Raw genomic sequence first — 18,412 nt, 5'->3', positions numbered from 1 at the left:
GTTTCGGTCTGTTAGAGAGAGTACAGCTCTAACACATCCATGCAAACCACTCCTCAAATAAAAGGCTGCAAAAATAATGTGCGGTTGTCATGACGCCCATCATCTGTTCAGTTCAGAAATGAATACAGTAGACAGGAGACTGTCAGTCAAATCAAAGCAGCAGGACAATTACATAGCTAGCTCTTTTAAAGTTGTGGATCTGAGCTGGTTTTGTTTCAGGACTTAGGATTTTGGTTTATACATTTTCTTGAATTCTTATGGTTTCATAGCCTGGCTAACGTCAGACCTCTTTCTCATTGAGACGTGGTCTGGGAACCATATGTTCATTTTCTCGTATTTGAGGCGTGGTTTACGAATGCCCAGAGCCGTTTATTTGGCGCTACGAATGTCTATCAAATGCGCCTTCACGTAGCTCATAGCCAATCGTTTCAATTTACCAGATGACGTATGTAGAGCGACAGAAATTCGACGAGGAAGAAGACGAAATAAACTTGCGTTCTAAACTACTTAGAACACTATGCATCGAAAGGTAACTTCACGTCTGATGCCATGTTGGATCCATAGATATAAACAAACTGCTTCGGTGTGTCGCATTGACGTCGTCATCGTCTTGCTGCTCCCTCCCCATTCTGTGATTGGTTCCCTTTTTGAGGGGAAAATCTGGTCCATGGTGTCCAGGCTGCCTAGCAGTGTGAATAAAACCACGCTGCGCTCAAGGCAGCATGGGGAAACCCAGGCTAATGGTTTCATGCTCTTGGAAGCCAATAATTGGCATTATTCATACATACAAATTCAAATGAACCCATTCTTAATTTGTATTATTTTATTTTATTTTATTTTATTTTATTTTTAATGTAATGCATCCTGTTCATGTTAGCATCTGTGTAATTTTTCTGGCTTGAAATCATACATTTGTGGCATAATTTTAAGTTGAATTAAAATGACTTACTTTAAGCTGACAAAAATAGGGGATGCTATATTCTGAAATAAATCAATTTATGTTGCTATACTAAACATTATTATGGTTAGTGCCATTTTATTATTTGAATTTAGTGTTATTTTCTTCCTTTGCTGTCTTCAATCAACAATTAGAACAACTCTGCGACCAAGTTTTTGTTAAGAACCTAATATCTAAGGGTTCTGAGGCACGACATGTGTTAATTCCTACATGCCAACAAGAATTTCCAACAAGTTAGACTGAGTTGTCGACTCTGGATGTTGTGGAAAATAAGCCACAAGAAGCAGGGGTTTATTTTCCACATTGTGCATCGCTGCTCTCTGAAGAATGTGCCTGAAGTCTTCCCATGTGCCCGAGACAAGTCTTGAAATCTTCAATTTCATGCTTGCTTAATCCTTGGAACACAATTATTGATTGCTGTTTATAATTGCCTAATGATGATTGTTATGACCGGAAGAGGGCTGGATGGATTTTGTTGTTGACACATCTGCTTTTTTTTGTTCAAAATTAACCAAATTTAAAGGGATAGTTCACCCAAAAATGAAAATTCGTTAATTAAAATTGAATTAAAATTCGTCCAAGATGTAGGTGTCTTTTTCTCTTCGCTAGAAATATAAAGAAGATTAGGTATTTCATATAATGCAAGTCAATGGCTACCATAACATATTCTGGCAAAACAAAATGAATACCCGTGGCTCCTGACGGTTCATTGAAGTCTTATGAAGCGAAATGATCGGTCTGTGCAAGAAACTGAACATTATTTACAACATTTACCTGTAAACCATAGCCTCGGCAAGCGGTCCTGAGTGCATTCATGGCAGTCTGATCGCGAGCTTCCTGTCGTCATCAATCAATCCTCAATCCTTTTACGTGTTTTTGTCCCTTATTCACTGTGGCAAGCCTATATTAAGCGTTTATATTTTAGACCTGACATGATGCTTTTTCCGGGAAATTGCGTACATACATTATGTGAAACACTGTGTGTGTTTCGTTATATCCGTAAATAGAGAAAAGTTGATGGCTACTTTGAGGCGTGTATGGTGTGGAACGTGGCAGAGGTTGAGTGAGAAAGGTTGATATGTAATCTCAAACCTCCAGGGTTTTAAAAAGAGAGGAGAGTCTGCTGGCAAAAATAGTTCGCGATAAAGCTTGTAATAAAACAAGAATCAACATTGGAGATGGCGAGAATTGAGGGATTTGAAATGTAAAAGTAATTTATTACTCAACATGTAAGTAATAAACCTCAACAAGGTATTTTAATGAAGAGATAAATTGTCATGTATCTCTCTAACAGAGTTCATTGTAATGCATTATCTTTTGTGCAGGGTCATATTCATTTGTACAGTCTTTAGTTTAAAGGAGAAGTTCACTTTTAAAATGAAAATTCTGTCATCATATACTCACCCTCATGTTGTTTCAAAGCTGTATGAATTTCTTTCTTATGCTGAACAGAAAGGAAGATATTTAGAAGAATATCAGTAACCAGACAGTTTTTGGGTCCCAGTGACTTCCATAGTATATTTTTTTCCTACTATGGAAGTCATTGGGACCCAAAAACTGTCTGGTTACTGATATTCTTCTAAATATCTTCCTTTCTGTTCAGCATAAGAAAGAAATTCATACAGCTTTGAAACAACATGAGGGTGAGTATATGATGACAGAATTTTCATTTTAAAAGTGAACTTCTCCTTTAAGAACAACCAAAACAACGTTCAGCCGCAAAAAAAGTTACACATAGTGTACCCTTTTTAAGCAATTTGTTGTCACAACTAAAAACTAAGTCAGTCTGACCTCAAACAGACACTAAAAGCTCTAGTAGCCTATAAAAAGCACCCTTTTCTTGTTACTTATGAGTCTAATCTAATCCTTGTCTTTCCCCCTCCTGTTTCTTTCTCTTCTCCTTATTTTGGACCGTCCCTTCTGCTCCAGCTGGTTGGTGGTGAGTTTGACCTGGAGATGAACTTCATCATCCAGGATGCAGAGGCCATCATCTGCATGTTGGAGCTGCTGGAACACTGTGAAGTCACGTGTCAGGCGGAAATCTGGAGCATGTTCACCGCCATACTGCGCAAGAGTGTCCGAAACCTGCAGACCAGCACTGAGGTTGGCCTCATTCAAAGGCTATTGCTCAAAATGAGTTCTGTGGATGACATGATCGCAGGTGAGTGGCCTCGACCTAACCCCAGAGAGTTCAAACTGACCTCTTGTAAAACCCATTTCTTTCTATTTTCCTGAAGTTCTATAAATGGTTAAGCTCTGAAATGAAAGACATGCAACAACACAGTCAGAAACGTCACATACTTGTTTTCGAGAAGGTGGATTTGAAATGGAAATGACTTAAATGTCAGTCTGTTCCTTGAAAGAGAAACCATTTATGTACACTTTACATTGCATCTTAAATGGAGCTTGTTGTTTATGTAGCCTATCTTAAAAGGTCAAAAATAACACTCTTAAATCTGCTTTGAACAGCACATGCAAAATATGAGCAATGTCTTGTAGATTTCTATTTTTTAGACGTTCGAGAGCGGAGTGAAAGAAATGTGGATTAAACTGCAATCTTCTCAGCAGCGGAATTCATCATTGGCAGTAGAGAAACCGAGAGAAAAATCTCATTAGTTGCACCCTCTTGTAATGAGATTGAATGGCAGTTTAGAGCAATATTAAATTTTAGTTGCCGTTTATGAATGAAGAAGAATGTTTTTTTTATTCATTCCGTCTATTATTCATGGCCAACATCTTCCTCTGTTTGCATAAATGCCATTTTTCACTATCTAAATCTTTTAAGAGGCAGAGGCTGTGAATTGGCTCATGGAAGGTTTCAGCAGCAGTCTTGTTGAAACTCAAAATTAAAGTGTAAAATGGCATTAATTAGCATAACTTCTCATGTTGTTCTCAGAGCAGTGAGTGTTTAACCTGAAACGAAAGAGCTGAATCAACTGTTTCCCTTCATTGGCAAAGCTTAATTTTCAACATCAGTGTCACATTATCCTTCAGAAATATGTTGATTTGGTGCTTAAGAAATATATATATATATATATTAACTGCACATTGTGAAAATGCTGTTTTGTCAAAGTTGAAATTGTGGCTTTATATATGGTCAGACACTCACAAAATATGGAGATATCCAAAATCCAAAACAAGGTCCATCCGACAGCAACGATATATAATTTATATTAAAATGTACAGTTCACTACAGTAAAATCGTAGTGTTCCAAATTTTTCCTACATGAATATCCAGTTTTGCTCTAAAATGTCATTTTATGTAAGTAAAATTTGTTACAAATGCTGTTTAATGTCGACTTTTATCTGTATTTAACCTGGAACATTTTATTAAGGAAGAGCTAGCTCCATTTTAGACATTTAAAAGTTTGACTGCCTGACATGTACATTCAATTTAATCACTCTATTATTTAATTGAATACCTTATAAAACTTCAGTTAATTTAAAGGCACAGTATGTAAGTTTCGCCACTAGAGGTCGCTAATTCAAAACAACAACAAAGGCGTAGCTCGATGACGACGTGAACGAGCGTGGAATCATGGGAGTCGTTGTCTTCACCTCTACAAAGCAATCCGACGGGACTCCGGCAGAAATCATGTTCATGGATGAGCTAGAGTATTAAAGTTATTTATTCACTTAAATTCACATTATTACATTTTTTGGACGAATTAAAATTGTGGGGTAACGCATGTCTATTTTACTTGGTCAAAACAATCATATGAAAAATAAGTCTGAGTGTGTTGAAAGTTATGTTATATGTTACACTCTCGTTAAGCTCGGTGGCTGCTATGAGACGGTCTTGTTGCACAAAGCTTAAGCCAGATCGATATTAGAATATCATACATTAATAAAAGCTGGATGACTTGTGTTGCTAAATGGCGTGCAATTCATTTTAAAATATATTGTATGGTGGAAAAAATGCTTTATTACTGTTACTACAAATAAAGTCCTCCTGATTATGCTATGTTAGCCACTTGGTACAAACATGTTACCCGCGGTAAATCAAGATTCAACCAATAAGACTAAACGTGTTGCGCTATATAACAACGAATAGTTTTCTGTCGTTAAATGTATCCAAACAGTTGCTCACCTCTCTAATAAAACACATTAAAGCGTCTTTGGTGTTTCCATGGCTTCTACGGAAATCGAGGGTAACACGGATATGACGTCATTGACACGGGCCATTGAACTGGTTGAAATTGCTGATTTCTCTGGATTTAAACATTATTGGAAACATTTGGGATAATGCAAGTACACAAGTCAACAAAAGATATTGTTCTAGTGGTTTTTGGATATTTTAATCCAAAAATCGTATGTATCGTAAACCTTTTTGTGTTATACTGAATTACAGTATTTTTAACCACTGGACGTTCCCCAAGGGCTTGCTGGCTTATGCTACCAGACTCAGGAAAGGTGCTTTCTGGGGTGTGTTTGATCCTCCTGCACGTCTTACTGTGAAATTGTGTTATAATATAATGCAGTTGCACACCTGTGCCCCGGGGAATCCTACCGTTTACATCCACACTGTGCCCACTTCAGTAATACAGAGCTAACTTCTTTTTGTCTTTCTGTTTTTTTTTTTCCTCCATGATGGACAGACTTGTTGGTGGATATGCTTGGAGTTCTGGCCAGCTACAGTATCACCGTCAAAGAACTGAAATTGCTCTTCAGCATGCTGAGAGGAGAAGGAGGATTGTGGGTAAGCCACTGAAAATGAGTGAAAATTCGTGTAGGGCTCTGGGGCTCCAAAGGGTTGTTAGCTTCACCGCTGTTGGAGATAATTTTGGAGCCTTTTTAGACCTCTGGAGCAATCAACCGCAGAGCAGATCAGGCCTGCCCAGGTATCGATTCACCGTTCTCTCGAGTGAGGGATATTGACAGAACATCAACTGCTGGCGGACACCACAGTGAGGATGTTGTCACAATAGCTTTAAGTTTTTGGATCGAGTGAATTGCCCCTTCTGGAGAAAAAAATAGAGAATTGTGTGAAGACTTGCGCTTTAATAAGACAATTAGTTACGAGACACGAAAATAAAATATTTTGATCAGCAGTTTTTTCATTAGCTTGCCAAAACAGGTGCGAATATGACAGATTGGATCGAAGTTCTTAAATCAAAAGCGATTTAGTGAGGCAAAACATTACATTTAAAATTGAGCGTTTTAGAAGTTCTTGCTGAGAAGGTCCTGTGGGAGTTTAGTTATTGTGATTTGCTTTTTCCTTAAGTCGCTTATCTTACCTCTCACGTACTTCTGTCTTCCACAGCCGAGACATGCAGTCAAACTGCTCTCAGTTCTCACTCAAATGGCACAGAGACACGGACCCGACACTTTCTTCAACTTCCCTGGCCGAAGTGCAGCTGTGAGTGACCCCACCTTTTTTCCCATAATGCACATTTGCATTTTCTTTTAATGCACATTTCATTTGTCGTAAAGTAAAATTTAAATGAATGTTGTTTTTAAACTGTTATTCATGATATGGATGATAACTGACATAATAATATTAAAATTCAATTGAAATAAATCATTTTAAATGCTAAACAAAGCAATATTTTTATAATGCACACTATTGTTTAAAATTTTACGGTCAGAAAGATTTTTTTAAATGTTTTTGAAAGTCTCTTATCTTCACAAAGGCTGCATTTGTTTATTTAAATATACAGTAAATACAGCAATATTGTGAAATTATTACAATTTATTCCTGTGATGGCAAAGCTGCATCAGTGTCACATGATCCTTCAGAAATCATTCTAATATGCTGATTTGCTGCTCAAGAAACATTTCCTTTATTATTATCAATATTGAAAGCAGATGTGCTGCATAATATTTTTGTGGAAACTGATACTTTTTTTCAGGATTCTTTGATACATAGATAGGGTTTGAAATGTTTTTCATTTATTTGAAATACTGTTTTCTGTATTAAATACAAAAGAATAAGCTATTAGAATATATTAGAATATATATATACTGTATATATATATATATATATATATATATATATATATATATATATTTGTTTGGGTGGCTATATATTGGAAACATTAAGTACTTTTATAATTGTTAGATTTTTAGAAGAATTAATGAATGCAAACAAAATTGTCTAGCATAAATTACATATGCAGGCATTTTTTTTGTACATTTCTGTTTTCTGCCAGGCAATTGCGTTACCTCCAATTGCCAAATGGCCTTATCAGAACGGCTTCACCCTCAACACCTGGTTTCGCATGGATCCTTTGAACAACATCAATGTGGACAAAGACAAACCCTACCTTTACTGGTGACTACATTCACACAGCCTACGCTTTAATGCAGTTATATTTAACTTTGTCAACTCTTAGATAAAACTTGCTTAGCAGAAAAGAAAATGACCTTCAGGGCCTGCGTCTGTAAGTACATTAAACTGAATGGCTGTGTTTTAGTGTTTGAGAGAGAGAGAGAGAGAGAGAGAGAGAGAGAGAGAGAGAGAGAGAGAGAGAGAGAGAGAGAGAGAGAGAGAGAGAGAGAGAGAGAGAGAGAGAGAGAGAGAGAGAGAGAGAGAGAGAGAGAGAGAGAGAGAGAGAGAGAGAGAGAGAGAGAGAGAGAGAGAGAGAGAGAGAGAGAGAGATAATATTCTGGCTGCTTTGCCACTTATATAATGAGCTTTGTTTGAAGATTTTGTTTTCTGATGATGTGGTGGATTATGCAGGCATAAAAGGGAATTAGGTCAGATTCTGCTGATTAAACCAATAGGTGTTTGAACCCGGGGCAGAATGTTCTGGAATCACTGGAAAATCTCTGCTGAGGGACACCGGGGTGGAAATAGACATTAATTTGGGCTTTTAATGTCAGCCAGGCAAAAAGAGCATCGTATGTAGAGACTTGTGGGTAATTAGAGCTCAGATCAATAGCACAGACGCGTGTTTATTGGCCAGGGTTCCAGGAGCGAGGGAAAATGGTCCTCAAGGGAGAAGGAGTGCATTTGGAGAGAGAGAAAGAAGGATAACATCCATTTTTGAACAGCCATGTTTTTTTTAAGTCATTTCCCTCTGATATTAGTTTACCAACATATTGCCCATCTAACAAATAGTTTTAAAGAAAGCATTTTTCACATGTTCTTGAGTTCAGAATATACAAATTCCTCCATGCATTATGTAGATCAAGGAACTGAGAAACTGCCCCGGGGTTTGTGCGGAGGTTACAAAAAAGTGTTGTTGAAGTCTGCCACGCTAATAATGCTAGCTACTGCTCCTAAACGCCGGGTTTGAGAGTGAGCGCTGTGTCCCACTGTTGCTGTTGTGCTGCCAAATCTGTAGCCTGGAGCTGCCAAGCGCAGGACCGCTTACACAAACTCAAGAGTTCAATTTGTGCGTGACACAGATTCGGAATAAAAGGAGATGTTCGCAAAGAAACAGAGTATTGATTCATGCTGAGAATCACACTTATTCTCTGCTCTTGAAGACACTAAAACGATCTCTTGTGCTGTTAGTTTTCTTGTATGTGAGTGTTTATAGTCCTATTGTAGGGAACAGAGACCACAAAACTGTCTTTGACATTTTGAAATGCAGACAGATATTTTTACTCTCTCTGTTTTGGAACAGGAAACTAGCTAATGCATATCAGGAAACCTACGCACCCTGTTAAAAACATTGTAGAGCAGCCTAAGCTGGTTTTGTGCTGCCAAGTCTGGTCAAACTGATCTCTCGGCTGGTTTTAGAGGGGTTTTAGACATTTTAAAGGATTAGTTCACTTCAGAATTAAAATTTCCTGATAATTTACCCCCCCCCCCCCCATGCACGTCATCCAATATATTCATGTCTTTCTTTCTTCAGTCGAAAATAAATCAAGGTTTTTGAGGAAAACATTCCAGGATTTTTCTCCATATAGTGGTCCAAATTGCAGCTTCAAAGGGGAATAGGAATAAGGGAATAAGGGTATTTTCTAACGAAACGATCTGTCATTTTCTAAAAGAATAAACATTTATATGCTTTTTAACCACAAATGCTTGTCTTGCATTAGCTCTGCAATTCACCACGCATTGTGTAATCACGTTGGAAAGGTCACGCGTGACGTAGGCGCAAGTACCGACCTAGTGTTTACAAAGCAAACGGTCAAACGGCCTTTACAAAAATAAATAAATGGAAATGGACGATTTTGAAGTTGGAGGAGAAAATGAGTTTTTCGCCCTACCCTACATTTTCCACCTACGTCTGGTTACCGCCCGACCTTTCCAACGTGATTACGTCATGTGTGAAGTGTGGACGTGCAAGACGAGCATTTATGGTTAAAAAGTATTTTTTATGTATTTTTTAAATGACCGATGGTTTCGCTAGATAAGACCCTTATTCTTCGGCTGGGGTCGTGTAGAGCCCTAGAAACCGTTGATAACCGTTGAAGTCCACTATGTGGAGAAAAATCCTGGAATGTTTCCTTCAAAAACCTTAATTTCTTTTCGACAGAAGAAAAAAAAACAGATAATGAATATCTTGGATGACGTGGGGGTGAGTAAATTATCTGAAGTGAACTAATCCTTTAAGCTGGTAGACCAGCACTACCAGGCTAGGAGGCCAACCTAAACCAGCTAAGACCAGCAAAACCATCTTTTAGATTTTGAAAGAAAGCTGAAGATGTGATTTTTCCTATCCCGTTAAACAAGAACATCTTAAAATAGCATAAGATGGTTGTTGCTGGTCTAGGATAGTCTGAGCTGGTTTAAAATAATCTCCCATCCTAGCTAAAGTGTTATGCTGGTTTAGCTGGTCAGAAAGCCGCTTTCCCAGTCTGACCATCTGAAAGGTGCCCAAAACTCCTATATAAACCCAGGTTGAAACACCAATTAAAACCAGCAAATCAAATGTTAGCTAGATTAAAGTTTTTTTTTTCTTTTTCTTAATCAGGGTGGCCATTGACTACTATCAAAATATATTTTGCAAATACATCACCTTAAAGTGTTATATAATACTGTATATTATATGTGTATTTATTGATTTTTCAATTTCAGTTTCCGCACAAGCAAAGGCATCGGCTACTCGGCACATTTTGTGGGTAACTGCTTGATTGTGACGTCACTGAAGTCGAAAGGAAAGGGCTTCCAGCACTGCGTGAAATATGACTTTCAGCCCCGCAAGGTAGACTTTCATTCCCAGCTTTGATTTTCTCTCTCTCCTACTAGCATCTGTAGTAATCTAGTGATTGTGTCGTGAAGGAGTAAGAATTGAGTGGATGCACTTGTGAATTTTCTTGCTGTGACGCTCAGTGAAAACCACGAAGCTGTGCCTGAGGATGAATGATCCAGTTAACTGGGCTAAATATGCTGTCTACAAACTGTTAGTGAACCCCAGGATGTGAGATAACTGAGGCCATTTTCGGTATTTGTTTTTGTTTTGTTGAATCGAAGGGAAATCTCTTGGAAATCACTGCACAGCTGCTGCAGTTTTGAAACATCTGTCTAATAAATGATTGCCTTGTTTCTACTCAATATTTAATGCTCTTAGCTGGCGTAATCTGTATAAATGTAAATATTTCTAACTTGCTCTTTTGAGCCTTAGGAGAATGAGCTTGCCAAGGTCTTGAAGTTCTTTCCTAAAATCAAATCTTACCATTCAGTCTTAAAGATGTGGGAACACGTTTGCATATTGTGTCAAACTGCTCAAGATGATGCTTTATTAAATGAAAATGTAAAAAAAAAGAAGAATTTAATTAAGTAAAATTAAATAAAATTAAATAAGAAAAAAAAAAGATTATAAGTATAATGAGCATTTTACGTCTACATAGTTTCATTTAAATAGCACATTTAAATTGATCTGTTTACAGAACAAGGTCAGACCCATTAATGTTTTCATTTTCAGCCACTTCTATGTGTTTAATGTGATAATATGTTGATGTACAGATAAGCCAATGTGATTCAGACCTCTTGTGGTCCAATAGTGATAAAACAACAATTTATTTTATCACAGTTTAAGAAGAGAACTGAATTTTTGCAACTTGGATTATCCTTTGTTATGCACATGTAAATGAACTGTTTAATTATTCTGGGGCCGTATTCACAAAGCATTTTATCTTACCACTAGGAGTACTCCTAAATCGCACTAAAAGATTTTAGCTAGGAGTTTTCTCTTAGAAGTTATTCACAACGCCTTTCAGACCTACTCTTAGTAAAGAAAAATGACAACTCCTAAACTAAGAGTGAGTCTTCGTTGCTATGGATGACGCCATTACTCATGCACGAGCTTGACTGAAGTGACCACCTTGATTGGCTGATGATTGTAACGCGGGAATAATTCCAAACACCTCCCCTACGATGATGAGTGACAGGTGACAGGTCTGAGAATGCGTGCGCTACACAAGTAGTGCGAAGGACGGAAGATGATGAATAACTGAATAAATAGCCTAAATGAATAAAGAGTAAGGCAAAACAAATAGCCTAGTAGCCTAATGAAACATATGGATTGATGCAATATCTTTGCAACATTATTGAATTAATCTGTCACTATATGCCTCTGCCTACGTTTGCAAAGAGAAGAACATTTAATTTGAAACGTTACAATTAGTTTACATGCAATGAGTAGCCTAGTTTTGGTTGTTGTTGGTGGCGTTATTGCATCCCTAGTTATGCCTACAATGCCAAATTGTTCCCTCGCGATTGGAAGCTCCTGTAGCCGCCGCATACGCATTTCAAAACATCGCAACGTGAAATGCCACAAAAAGTGGTTTGTGAATAGGTCTTAGTGAGTTAGGAGTCCTCTCGACTTCTTTTAAGCTGTCCCAGGCTTAGGTGCTACTTTTAGGGCTAAAATGCTTCGTGAATTACTCTTAGTCAAAAAAATTAGGAGTCCTAAAGTTACGAGTGACACGCCCATTATTTTTAGGAGTTGCTCCTAAATTCGCCAGTTAGGAGCTACTTTTAGCCTTAAAATTCTTTGTGAATACGGCCCCTGATCTCCAGTGGTTTAGACTTTATTTCTTTTTTTTTTCTTCTTCTTCCTAACAATGTAATTTTTGATTTAGTGACTTAATATAAGTGATAACAGGCTGTGTAGAAACTCTCTTAGTACATTTTGATGTGGTCTTGCTTTTTTGAGGATAAAAAAAATGCAGATAATTTGCAATGACAGAATGGCAATAGAACCTCATTGCAGTTCATGCATATATGATTATGTATTTTTCAAAATGTAGCTAAATGGAAATGTTAGGTATGTTGTTTTAAAAATGAGCTGCATGAAAGAGAAAACGATGATTAAAAACAACTCTGTTGGATGTTACGATCAATGAACAGAATACACAGAACATGCCTCTTGTCCTGAATGGTGTGTGTTTGAAACACTGCACCATATTGTGATTCTTTCGTGTGGTGGCACATTGACAGAAATGAAATCTGTAATGACCCTTGTCTCCTGCTAAGTAAACCTTCCTTTACTTCCTCACTACTCTGATTTCCTCTCTGCCTCTGTCTGCTTCATCTCCTCTCTTCTCTTCTCCTCTCACTCAAGATCTGATGTATTATTTATATCTAAATGCAAATTTTTACTGCATTAGACCTTCTGCCTGCTGCCCATGAAAATGGTTTTGGGTTGAATTTTGTGCTTCCAGAGCCAGAAAAGAAAAATACAGCTAAAACCCCATTTGAAAAAGAAAAAAAAATATTCTGAAAAGATTCTGTCCATCTGTATGCTTCGATGCTTCTGCAATATGCAAAATTAATTGTACTCTCCACGACCCTCTCAGAACAGACCTGCAACTGATTTTTAGATTGTGACCTACCAGTTGAGAACTATTGATTTGCATTATTTAGACCTTCCTCATGCACTGCAATGTTTTTTCTTTCTCTAGTGGTACATGATCAGCATTGTTCACATCTATAACCGCTGGAGGAACAGTGAGATTCGCTGCTACGTCAATGGTCAGCTCGTCTCCTACGGTGACATGGCTTGGCACGTCAACACTAACGACGTAAGAGCGCTTTGCTATCTCTCTCTCTGTCTGTATCTGCCGGATGTTCTCAGAGTAATATCATCACCACTGTGTGCACAGTGTGAAATGAAGTGATAAAAGATGCATTGACTTACCACAGTTTCAGAATAAATAAATGGCATTTATTGCTGCCAGCACGTCAAACCTATCATGTGGTTTAGCCGATACAGTGATATATGTGAGCTGCAAAAATTATTTATTTTACTGTATGTCTTTTTGATACTGATTAATGTTTTTTTTTGCAATATGATGAAAATGGGACACTTTAATGTAGAAAAGATAAAGGTTGTCTGTATATCTATAAATACAGACTATTAAGGGTGTAACGATACCCTCATGTCACGATTCGATACATATCGCGATATTGAACTCACGATACGATATTATTGCGATACTCCAAGACATATGGTAAAAGGTTAACAAAACATGTACTGTTGATTAAAATGCTAAATTTGGTATTACATTGTGGGTGTAAATGAATAGGCTTGGTGATGATAACCCAATGCACAGGACAATGTTGACAACAAAATAAAAATATTCATGATTCTGAAGCTGAAAATACAGAATTAATTTAGACGAATAAATGCTTGCACTCTTTCACTGACTAGATAAATTTAAAATAATGTAGGCCACTTTTTATTTGTAATGTAAGACATTTGGCATTATCAGGACCCACAAATATTCCCCCATTGCATTATTATACATTATATTCAACTGTAGTTTAATGTAGTACTGACACTAAAACTCTGAAAACGTGATTTTTTTTACTCAAACAGTAATTTTATTTTGGGTGAACTATACACAATACATATTGTCACTATCCACGGTACATATTGTTGCATTTTGTATTGCGATATATTGTGATACGATATATTGTTACACCCCTAATATATATATAAAAAATATATTATTTGCCAGCTCAAGCTTTACATTATATAAGACATTATCTTGGAGATTCAGTGATTACATTAAAATTCACAGACCTTTGCCTCTGTTTTTCTGTCCCTCACTGAGAGCAATGTCAGATAATTAAAAGGTTGGACCAGCAGTGCTTAACCTCAGGTCTCCCGGGTGCTGATTTTTATTAAACTAATAGGCAGGTTTCAGCGCAGAATAACATCTCTGTAATGCTACATCTCAATTACATTGTGAACCATTAGTCGCTTGGTATGAAGTTTGCATATTGACATCCCACTATATTTCCACTCCAGCTCTCTATTTTTTCCCCTACTATCCACTTTTGAGAGATTGCTACTAAGAACTCCAAGCTGTTTTCTTGTGCTTATCACAGAGCTATGACAAATGTTTCCTTGGCTCATCTGAGACGGCAGATGCCAACCGAGTGTTCTGCGGACAGCTCGGAGCCATCTATGTGTTCAGTGAAGCGCTAAACCCTGCTCAGATATTTGCCATCCATCAACTAGGCCCAGGCTACAAGGTATGTATCAGATTTGCCGAAGTGCGTTACATCCCAACGCTTCACAGCCACCATTGATCTCCAAGAGATGTTATTCCTCTGTCTGTGGCATTTGGTCATTGATTGATGTGCGTTCAAACATGATTTCACCACCCTGAGGAAACAACCGCAGTTTTGGGATCTAAATCTCAGCTGATTTCGAGCTGGTCATTATTGTCCAGATACCATGTTACAAAAACGCCTAAGCTGGAAAAAAACGGATGTGAGAAATGCTGCATTTACATATTTACATATTTACGTTTGTTTGACGAACCTTATTCTTTTTGTCGTCATGCATTATTGCTTTTACACTGACGACAGCAACGTTTCTCGGTTTTGCTTCTTAATGAAGTCTTCCGTTGATGAAGTCTGCCTCCGGATAGTTTTTAGTCTTTCTTTCCCTTTCATGTCTCTGACCTTTTGTCGCTAATTCTCAAGGTGCTTTTGAAGCGATTTAGCATTTAATTGCATCCATGGGGTAAACAGAGCAGGTTACTGTGGATTTTTTTTTTCAAGGCTGTATCCTTATTAAATATGAAGCTCTGTCCTATTAGTAATTGGAACTCGCAGCAGTTTTTCAGTCTCATTGTGCAAAGTCTAATTTTCTCTGAAGCACCCGGCTTTGATTAGCGACTCATTATCTAAAACAATAAACCACATGCATGGGACGGATAGCATATGTATTCCAAAAATGACATTACAGAAGCCATTGTTTATGAATGATGAGCTTTTCCTAATTTAATTCCAAATTCTGACACCATCTCAATTGTCTTTGCTCCATTACAGCAGTGTTTTACTCATGAGCTTTGCAATCTAAAAGGGCAAATAACTGCTAAAACCCATCTTAACAATGTTTTTTTATTTATTTTTACCTAGTGTGCTTTTAAATTACCTGTTAGACATTTGCACTGTTTTTTCTCTAATCAGTGTGGGCTGATCATTTCCCTTATTAATTGAGATTCTAGACCTCTGATTCCCACTGCCCCTCACGTCGTCATGACAGACAGGTTGGCAGAAATAATGAGCAGTCTGCTTCAGGGAGAAAGCAATTACCCACCCAAGATAAACCTGTGAATGGAGTCTCTTGAAATCTCAAAAGGGGTTGTATATTTCAATGGAGAGTCAGCTATCAGACTACCTGTCAGCTCTGTGGCTGATCAGTTGAATTTACCTGGTTTAGGAATAGGGCAAAGGCCTTCAGAGTTTATAGCAAGGCTAGACCGCAGGGCCTGGCCCTCATTTGATGAAAGCATGATAAAATGGGTTTTTAACTGTGATGGATCTACCGTAAGCAAAAAAACGGTGTTTGTCGACAGAACAACAGAATGAAGGTAGCCTACCAAGAAAAATTCAAATAAATGCACCATTGCTTGTCGGAAAATAAGGGAAAGTCTTCCCCCCTCCCCATTTTTTCTTCTTTTTTTAATGTAGCAAAACCATAGACTGTAAAAAAAGATGGACGACGCCCCTTCGCTCTCTTCCATTGGTGAGAACTGAAGCCGCCAGTGTCCCGATATGGCACTGACATCTTGGAACTTGAGTCTGCGCAGTAGCGATCTCGGGACCAGACCTGCGCAGTAGAGAGCAGGAAGTAAAGCCGCGAAATCAACGCTCCGCCCTCACTCTCGCAGAATGCACTCTCCCTTAGTGCACTTTTTAAAAAATAGATTGCAGTACGGCAAGAGGCTTGTTAAAATAAAGTAAATACAATCTCCTCAGTCCTCCGAAGATCCCGAAAAAGTGTCCGTTGGTGCTTCAGTGACAACTTCGTTTAGAGAACCTGTCAATCACAGTTGTCAATCGTGACGTTACACCACCGTTTTTATAGCATCACGTAACTAACTAAAAACCAACTTATTTTTGAAACAGACACTTGAACTTACATCAGCGTGATAAAAACGACAGCAAATGAAAGAAACTACCTTTGGAAAAAAGATATTTGAAGTGTAATTTAATTGTTTAGTTGGTCTCACGTCCCATTGAATAACACGGGGAGGCGGGGCTTATGACCTGTACTAGGACCAGTCACCGGGGGGCGATCGAGACGTTTTGGCTTCACTTTTCAGGGCTTGTGCGGCACGCTTGAGCAAAACAAACAATGAATGTGGAATGAGTGAAGGTTTTTTTTTTTTTGTGTGTAAAATCATTGGGTCTCATTCACTGATAATAATTGCGTGGATTATTTCGTGTGTGTACGCACAGGAGAACTTCTCACGAAAGATCTCCGTCTAATTTACAACACCTGCATAGGCTACGCACATAAATTTGTTCTTAGGGTACGTTTACATAACAACGATATGCTTAAAACGGAAACGTTTTTCCTTTGAGTGTTCCACGTACAAACGACACCATTGTCAAAACGATCCCCATTCACACGGATCCGCGAAAACAACTAAAAACCATGTATTCTGCTGCCAGGCCATGAGATGGCGATGAAACACTATAGACTGAACACGTAATACGCACGTGCGGGACATCATCATCTTCGGAGATTCGTTGTTTTGTTGTTTACACGGACACCGTTTTCAAAAACTTGGACTTTGAAACACGTTTTCAAAAGTTTGCGTTTTCAGGCACCCAAAATGCCGCTGTCGTTTAAACAAACAGCCAAAACGCATAAAAAGTTTTGCCTTTTGAGTTGAAAACAGTGTTGTGTAAACAGTAGGGTTGCCAACTTTCTGAAATAGAAATACGGAACGGGGGGGGGGGGGATTTTTGATTCCAGTTTTGGATGGGCCAGACCAATAGTGGGTGGGCCTTAAATTAAAAACGTTATCCAATCACTGTTTAGCCTAATAAATAAATATTGACTGATAAAGCCTACTGTTATATTATCTGTGCGTATACATAATATAGATTTTAATAGCTTGGTGCTCTTTAAAATTGTTGTTGCATTGTTAAAAGTTTCGGTGCATAGGACGACCTATATCCACGATCGCTCTCCATGGTTCTGACCAAAGAAGAGCGCTTTGGAATCTCCATTACGCATCATACCTGGGCTGCATTTTCCGATAACGTTACTCTTAGCGCGCTACGAAGACTCTTAAGATATAACTTAACTAAAGGTATACTACCACTAAAGGTATACCATTGCTAGGCGTCTTCAGGGCTATCATCCACTCGCGAGGCAGAGGCGCTGGCGCCCTCCTAGCAACGGCGCTGTTTTTGGTAAAACATGATTTTGACGACTTCATTAAGTTTTGTTTTATAGAAAACTCTTTTTAAAAGATTTTCGTTTTGTATAAATTGTATCTTAATTTTGATCAATGTTTTATCAACAAATTGCCCGTATTTATTAAATAAGAAGCAAATATAGGCTATAGCAGGCAATGTAATAAGGCGCCATGCAGCACAACTTTCATTGCACGTGAACTGGAGGGCGCCGAAACTCAGCTTGTGCCTCACAGATTTGAGAAATATAGGCTATCTATTACAGAAAGCTTGAAATGTCTACTTTTAAACTAAAATATTCAAACCAAAATAAATAGGCTACTCTCTGATTATCCATATGAAATGTGCATTTCTCTTTGCAGCGACACAGAAAACACCAATTTATTACTAAACAAATAAATGTCTCCTTGCTAATTTAGACACATTCATAATCATTACTTTAACCGGTTCTTTGTGGCAAGCTTTATGCGTGCATGCGGTCATAGCGCTTATTATCCTGTACCACCCTATTTAAGCCTAATTAAATTAATATAAAGGGGCGATTTGTCCACAAATGGCTTAAATGAACAACTACTAGTCGACTAGAAAAAAAAATTAGTCGAAGGCAGCCCTTATTACACATATTTTCGAACCAGCAGCAGGCCATTCTGGATTGAGCGAGCGACCCTACAGAATGAGCGAGCGGAGCGGAATATTCAGAAATGCGCTCTCCGCTCACGAGCTCTGATCGGAACAAACCCGAACCACTGTCTGCTGAACTTGCGCAGAAACATCAAAATAGACATAGCCAGCTTTTTAAAAACTAAACATTTAGACTATTTTAGTGCACTGAATTTATTTTCAAAAATACGGAACAAAGTGCGTTCCGTATCAGTTCAATACGG

At 38.0% G+C, this 18,412-nt stretch overlaps 1 protein-coding gene across 5 annotated transcripts in view; it reads left to right on the top strand.

Moving 5' to 3' along the window:
- Positions 1–18,412, top strand: part of nbeab (neurobeachin b) — a 270,853-nt gene that overhangs the window by 63,545 nt on the left and 188,896 nt on the right. For all 5 annotated transcript variants that reach the window (XM_079885173.1, XM_079885172.1, XM_079885176.1 and 2 more), the window contains exons 2-8: positions 2,888–3,119; positions 5,557–5,657; positions 6,222–6,317; positions 7,111–7,232; positions 9,933–10,059; positions 12,761–12,880; positions 14,193–14,339. In XM_079885173.1, the coding sequence (XP_079741299.1) occupies positions 2,888–3,119; positions 5,557–5,657; positions 6,222–6,317; positions 7,111–7,232; positions 9,933–10,059; positions 12,761–12,880; positions 14,193–14,339 (945 nt within the window). The remainder of the gene's footprint in view (positions 1–2,887; positions 3,120–5,556; positions 5,658–6,221; positions 6,318–7,110; positions 7,233–9,932; positions 10,060–12,760; positions 12,881–14,192; positions 14,340–18,412) is intronic.

This window comes from Squalius cephalus (genome assembly GCF_949319135.1).
Source record: "Squalius cephalus genome assembly, chromosome: 11".
Classification (NCBI taxonomy): Eukaryota; Metazoa; Chordata; class Actinopteri; order Cypriniformes; family Leuciscidae; genus Squalius; species Squalius cephalus.
This window is presented reverse-complemented; position numbering and strand designations above follow the sequence as displayed.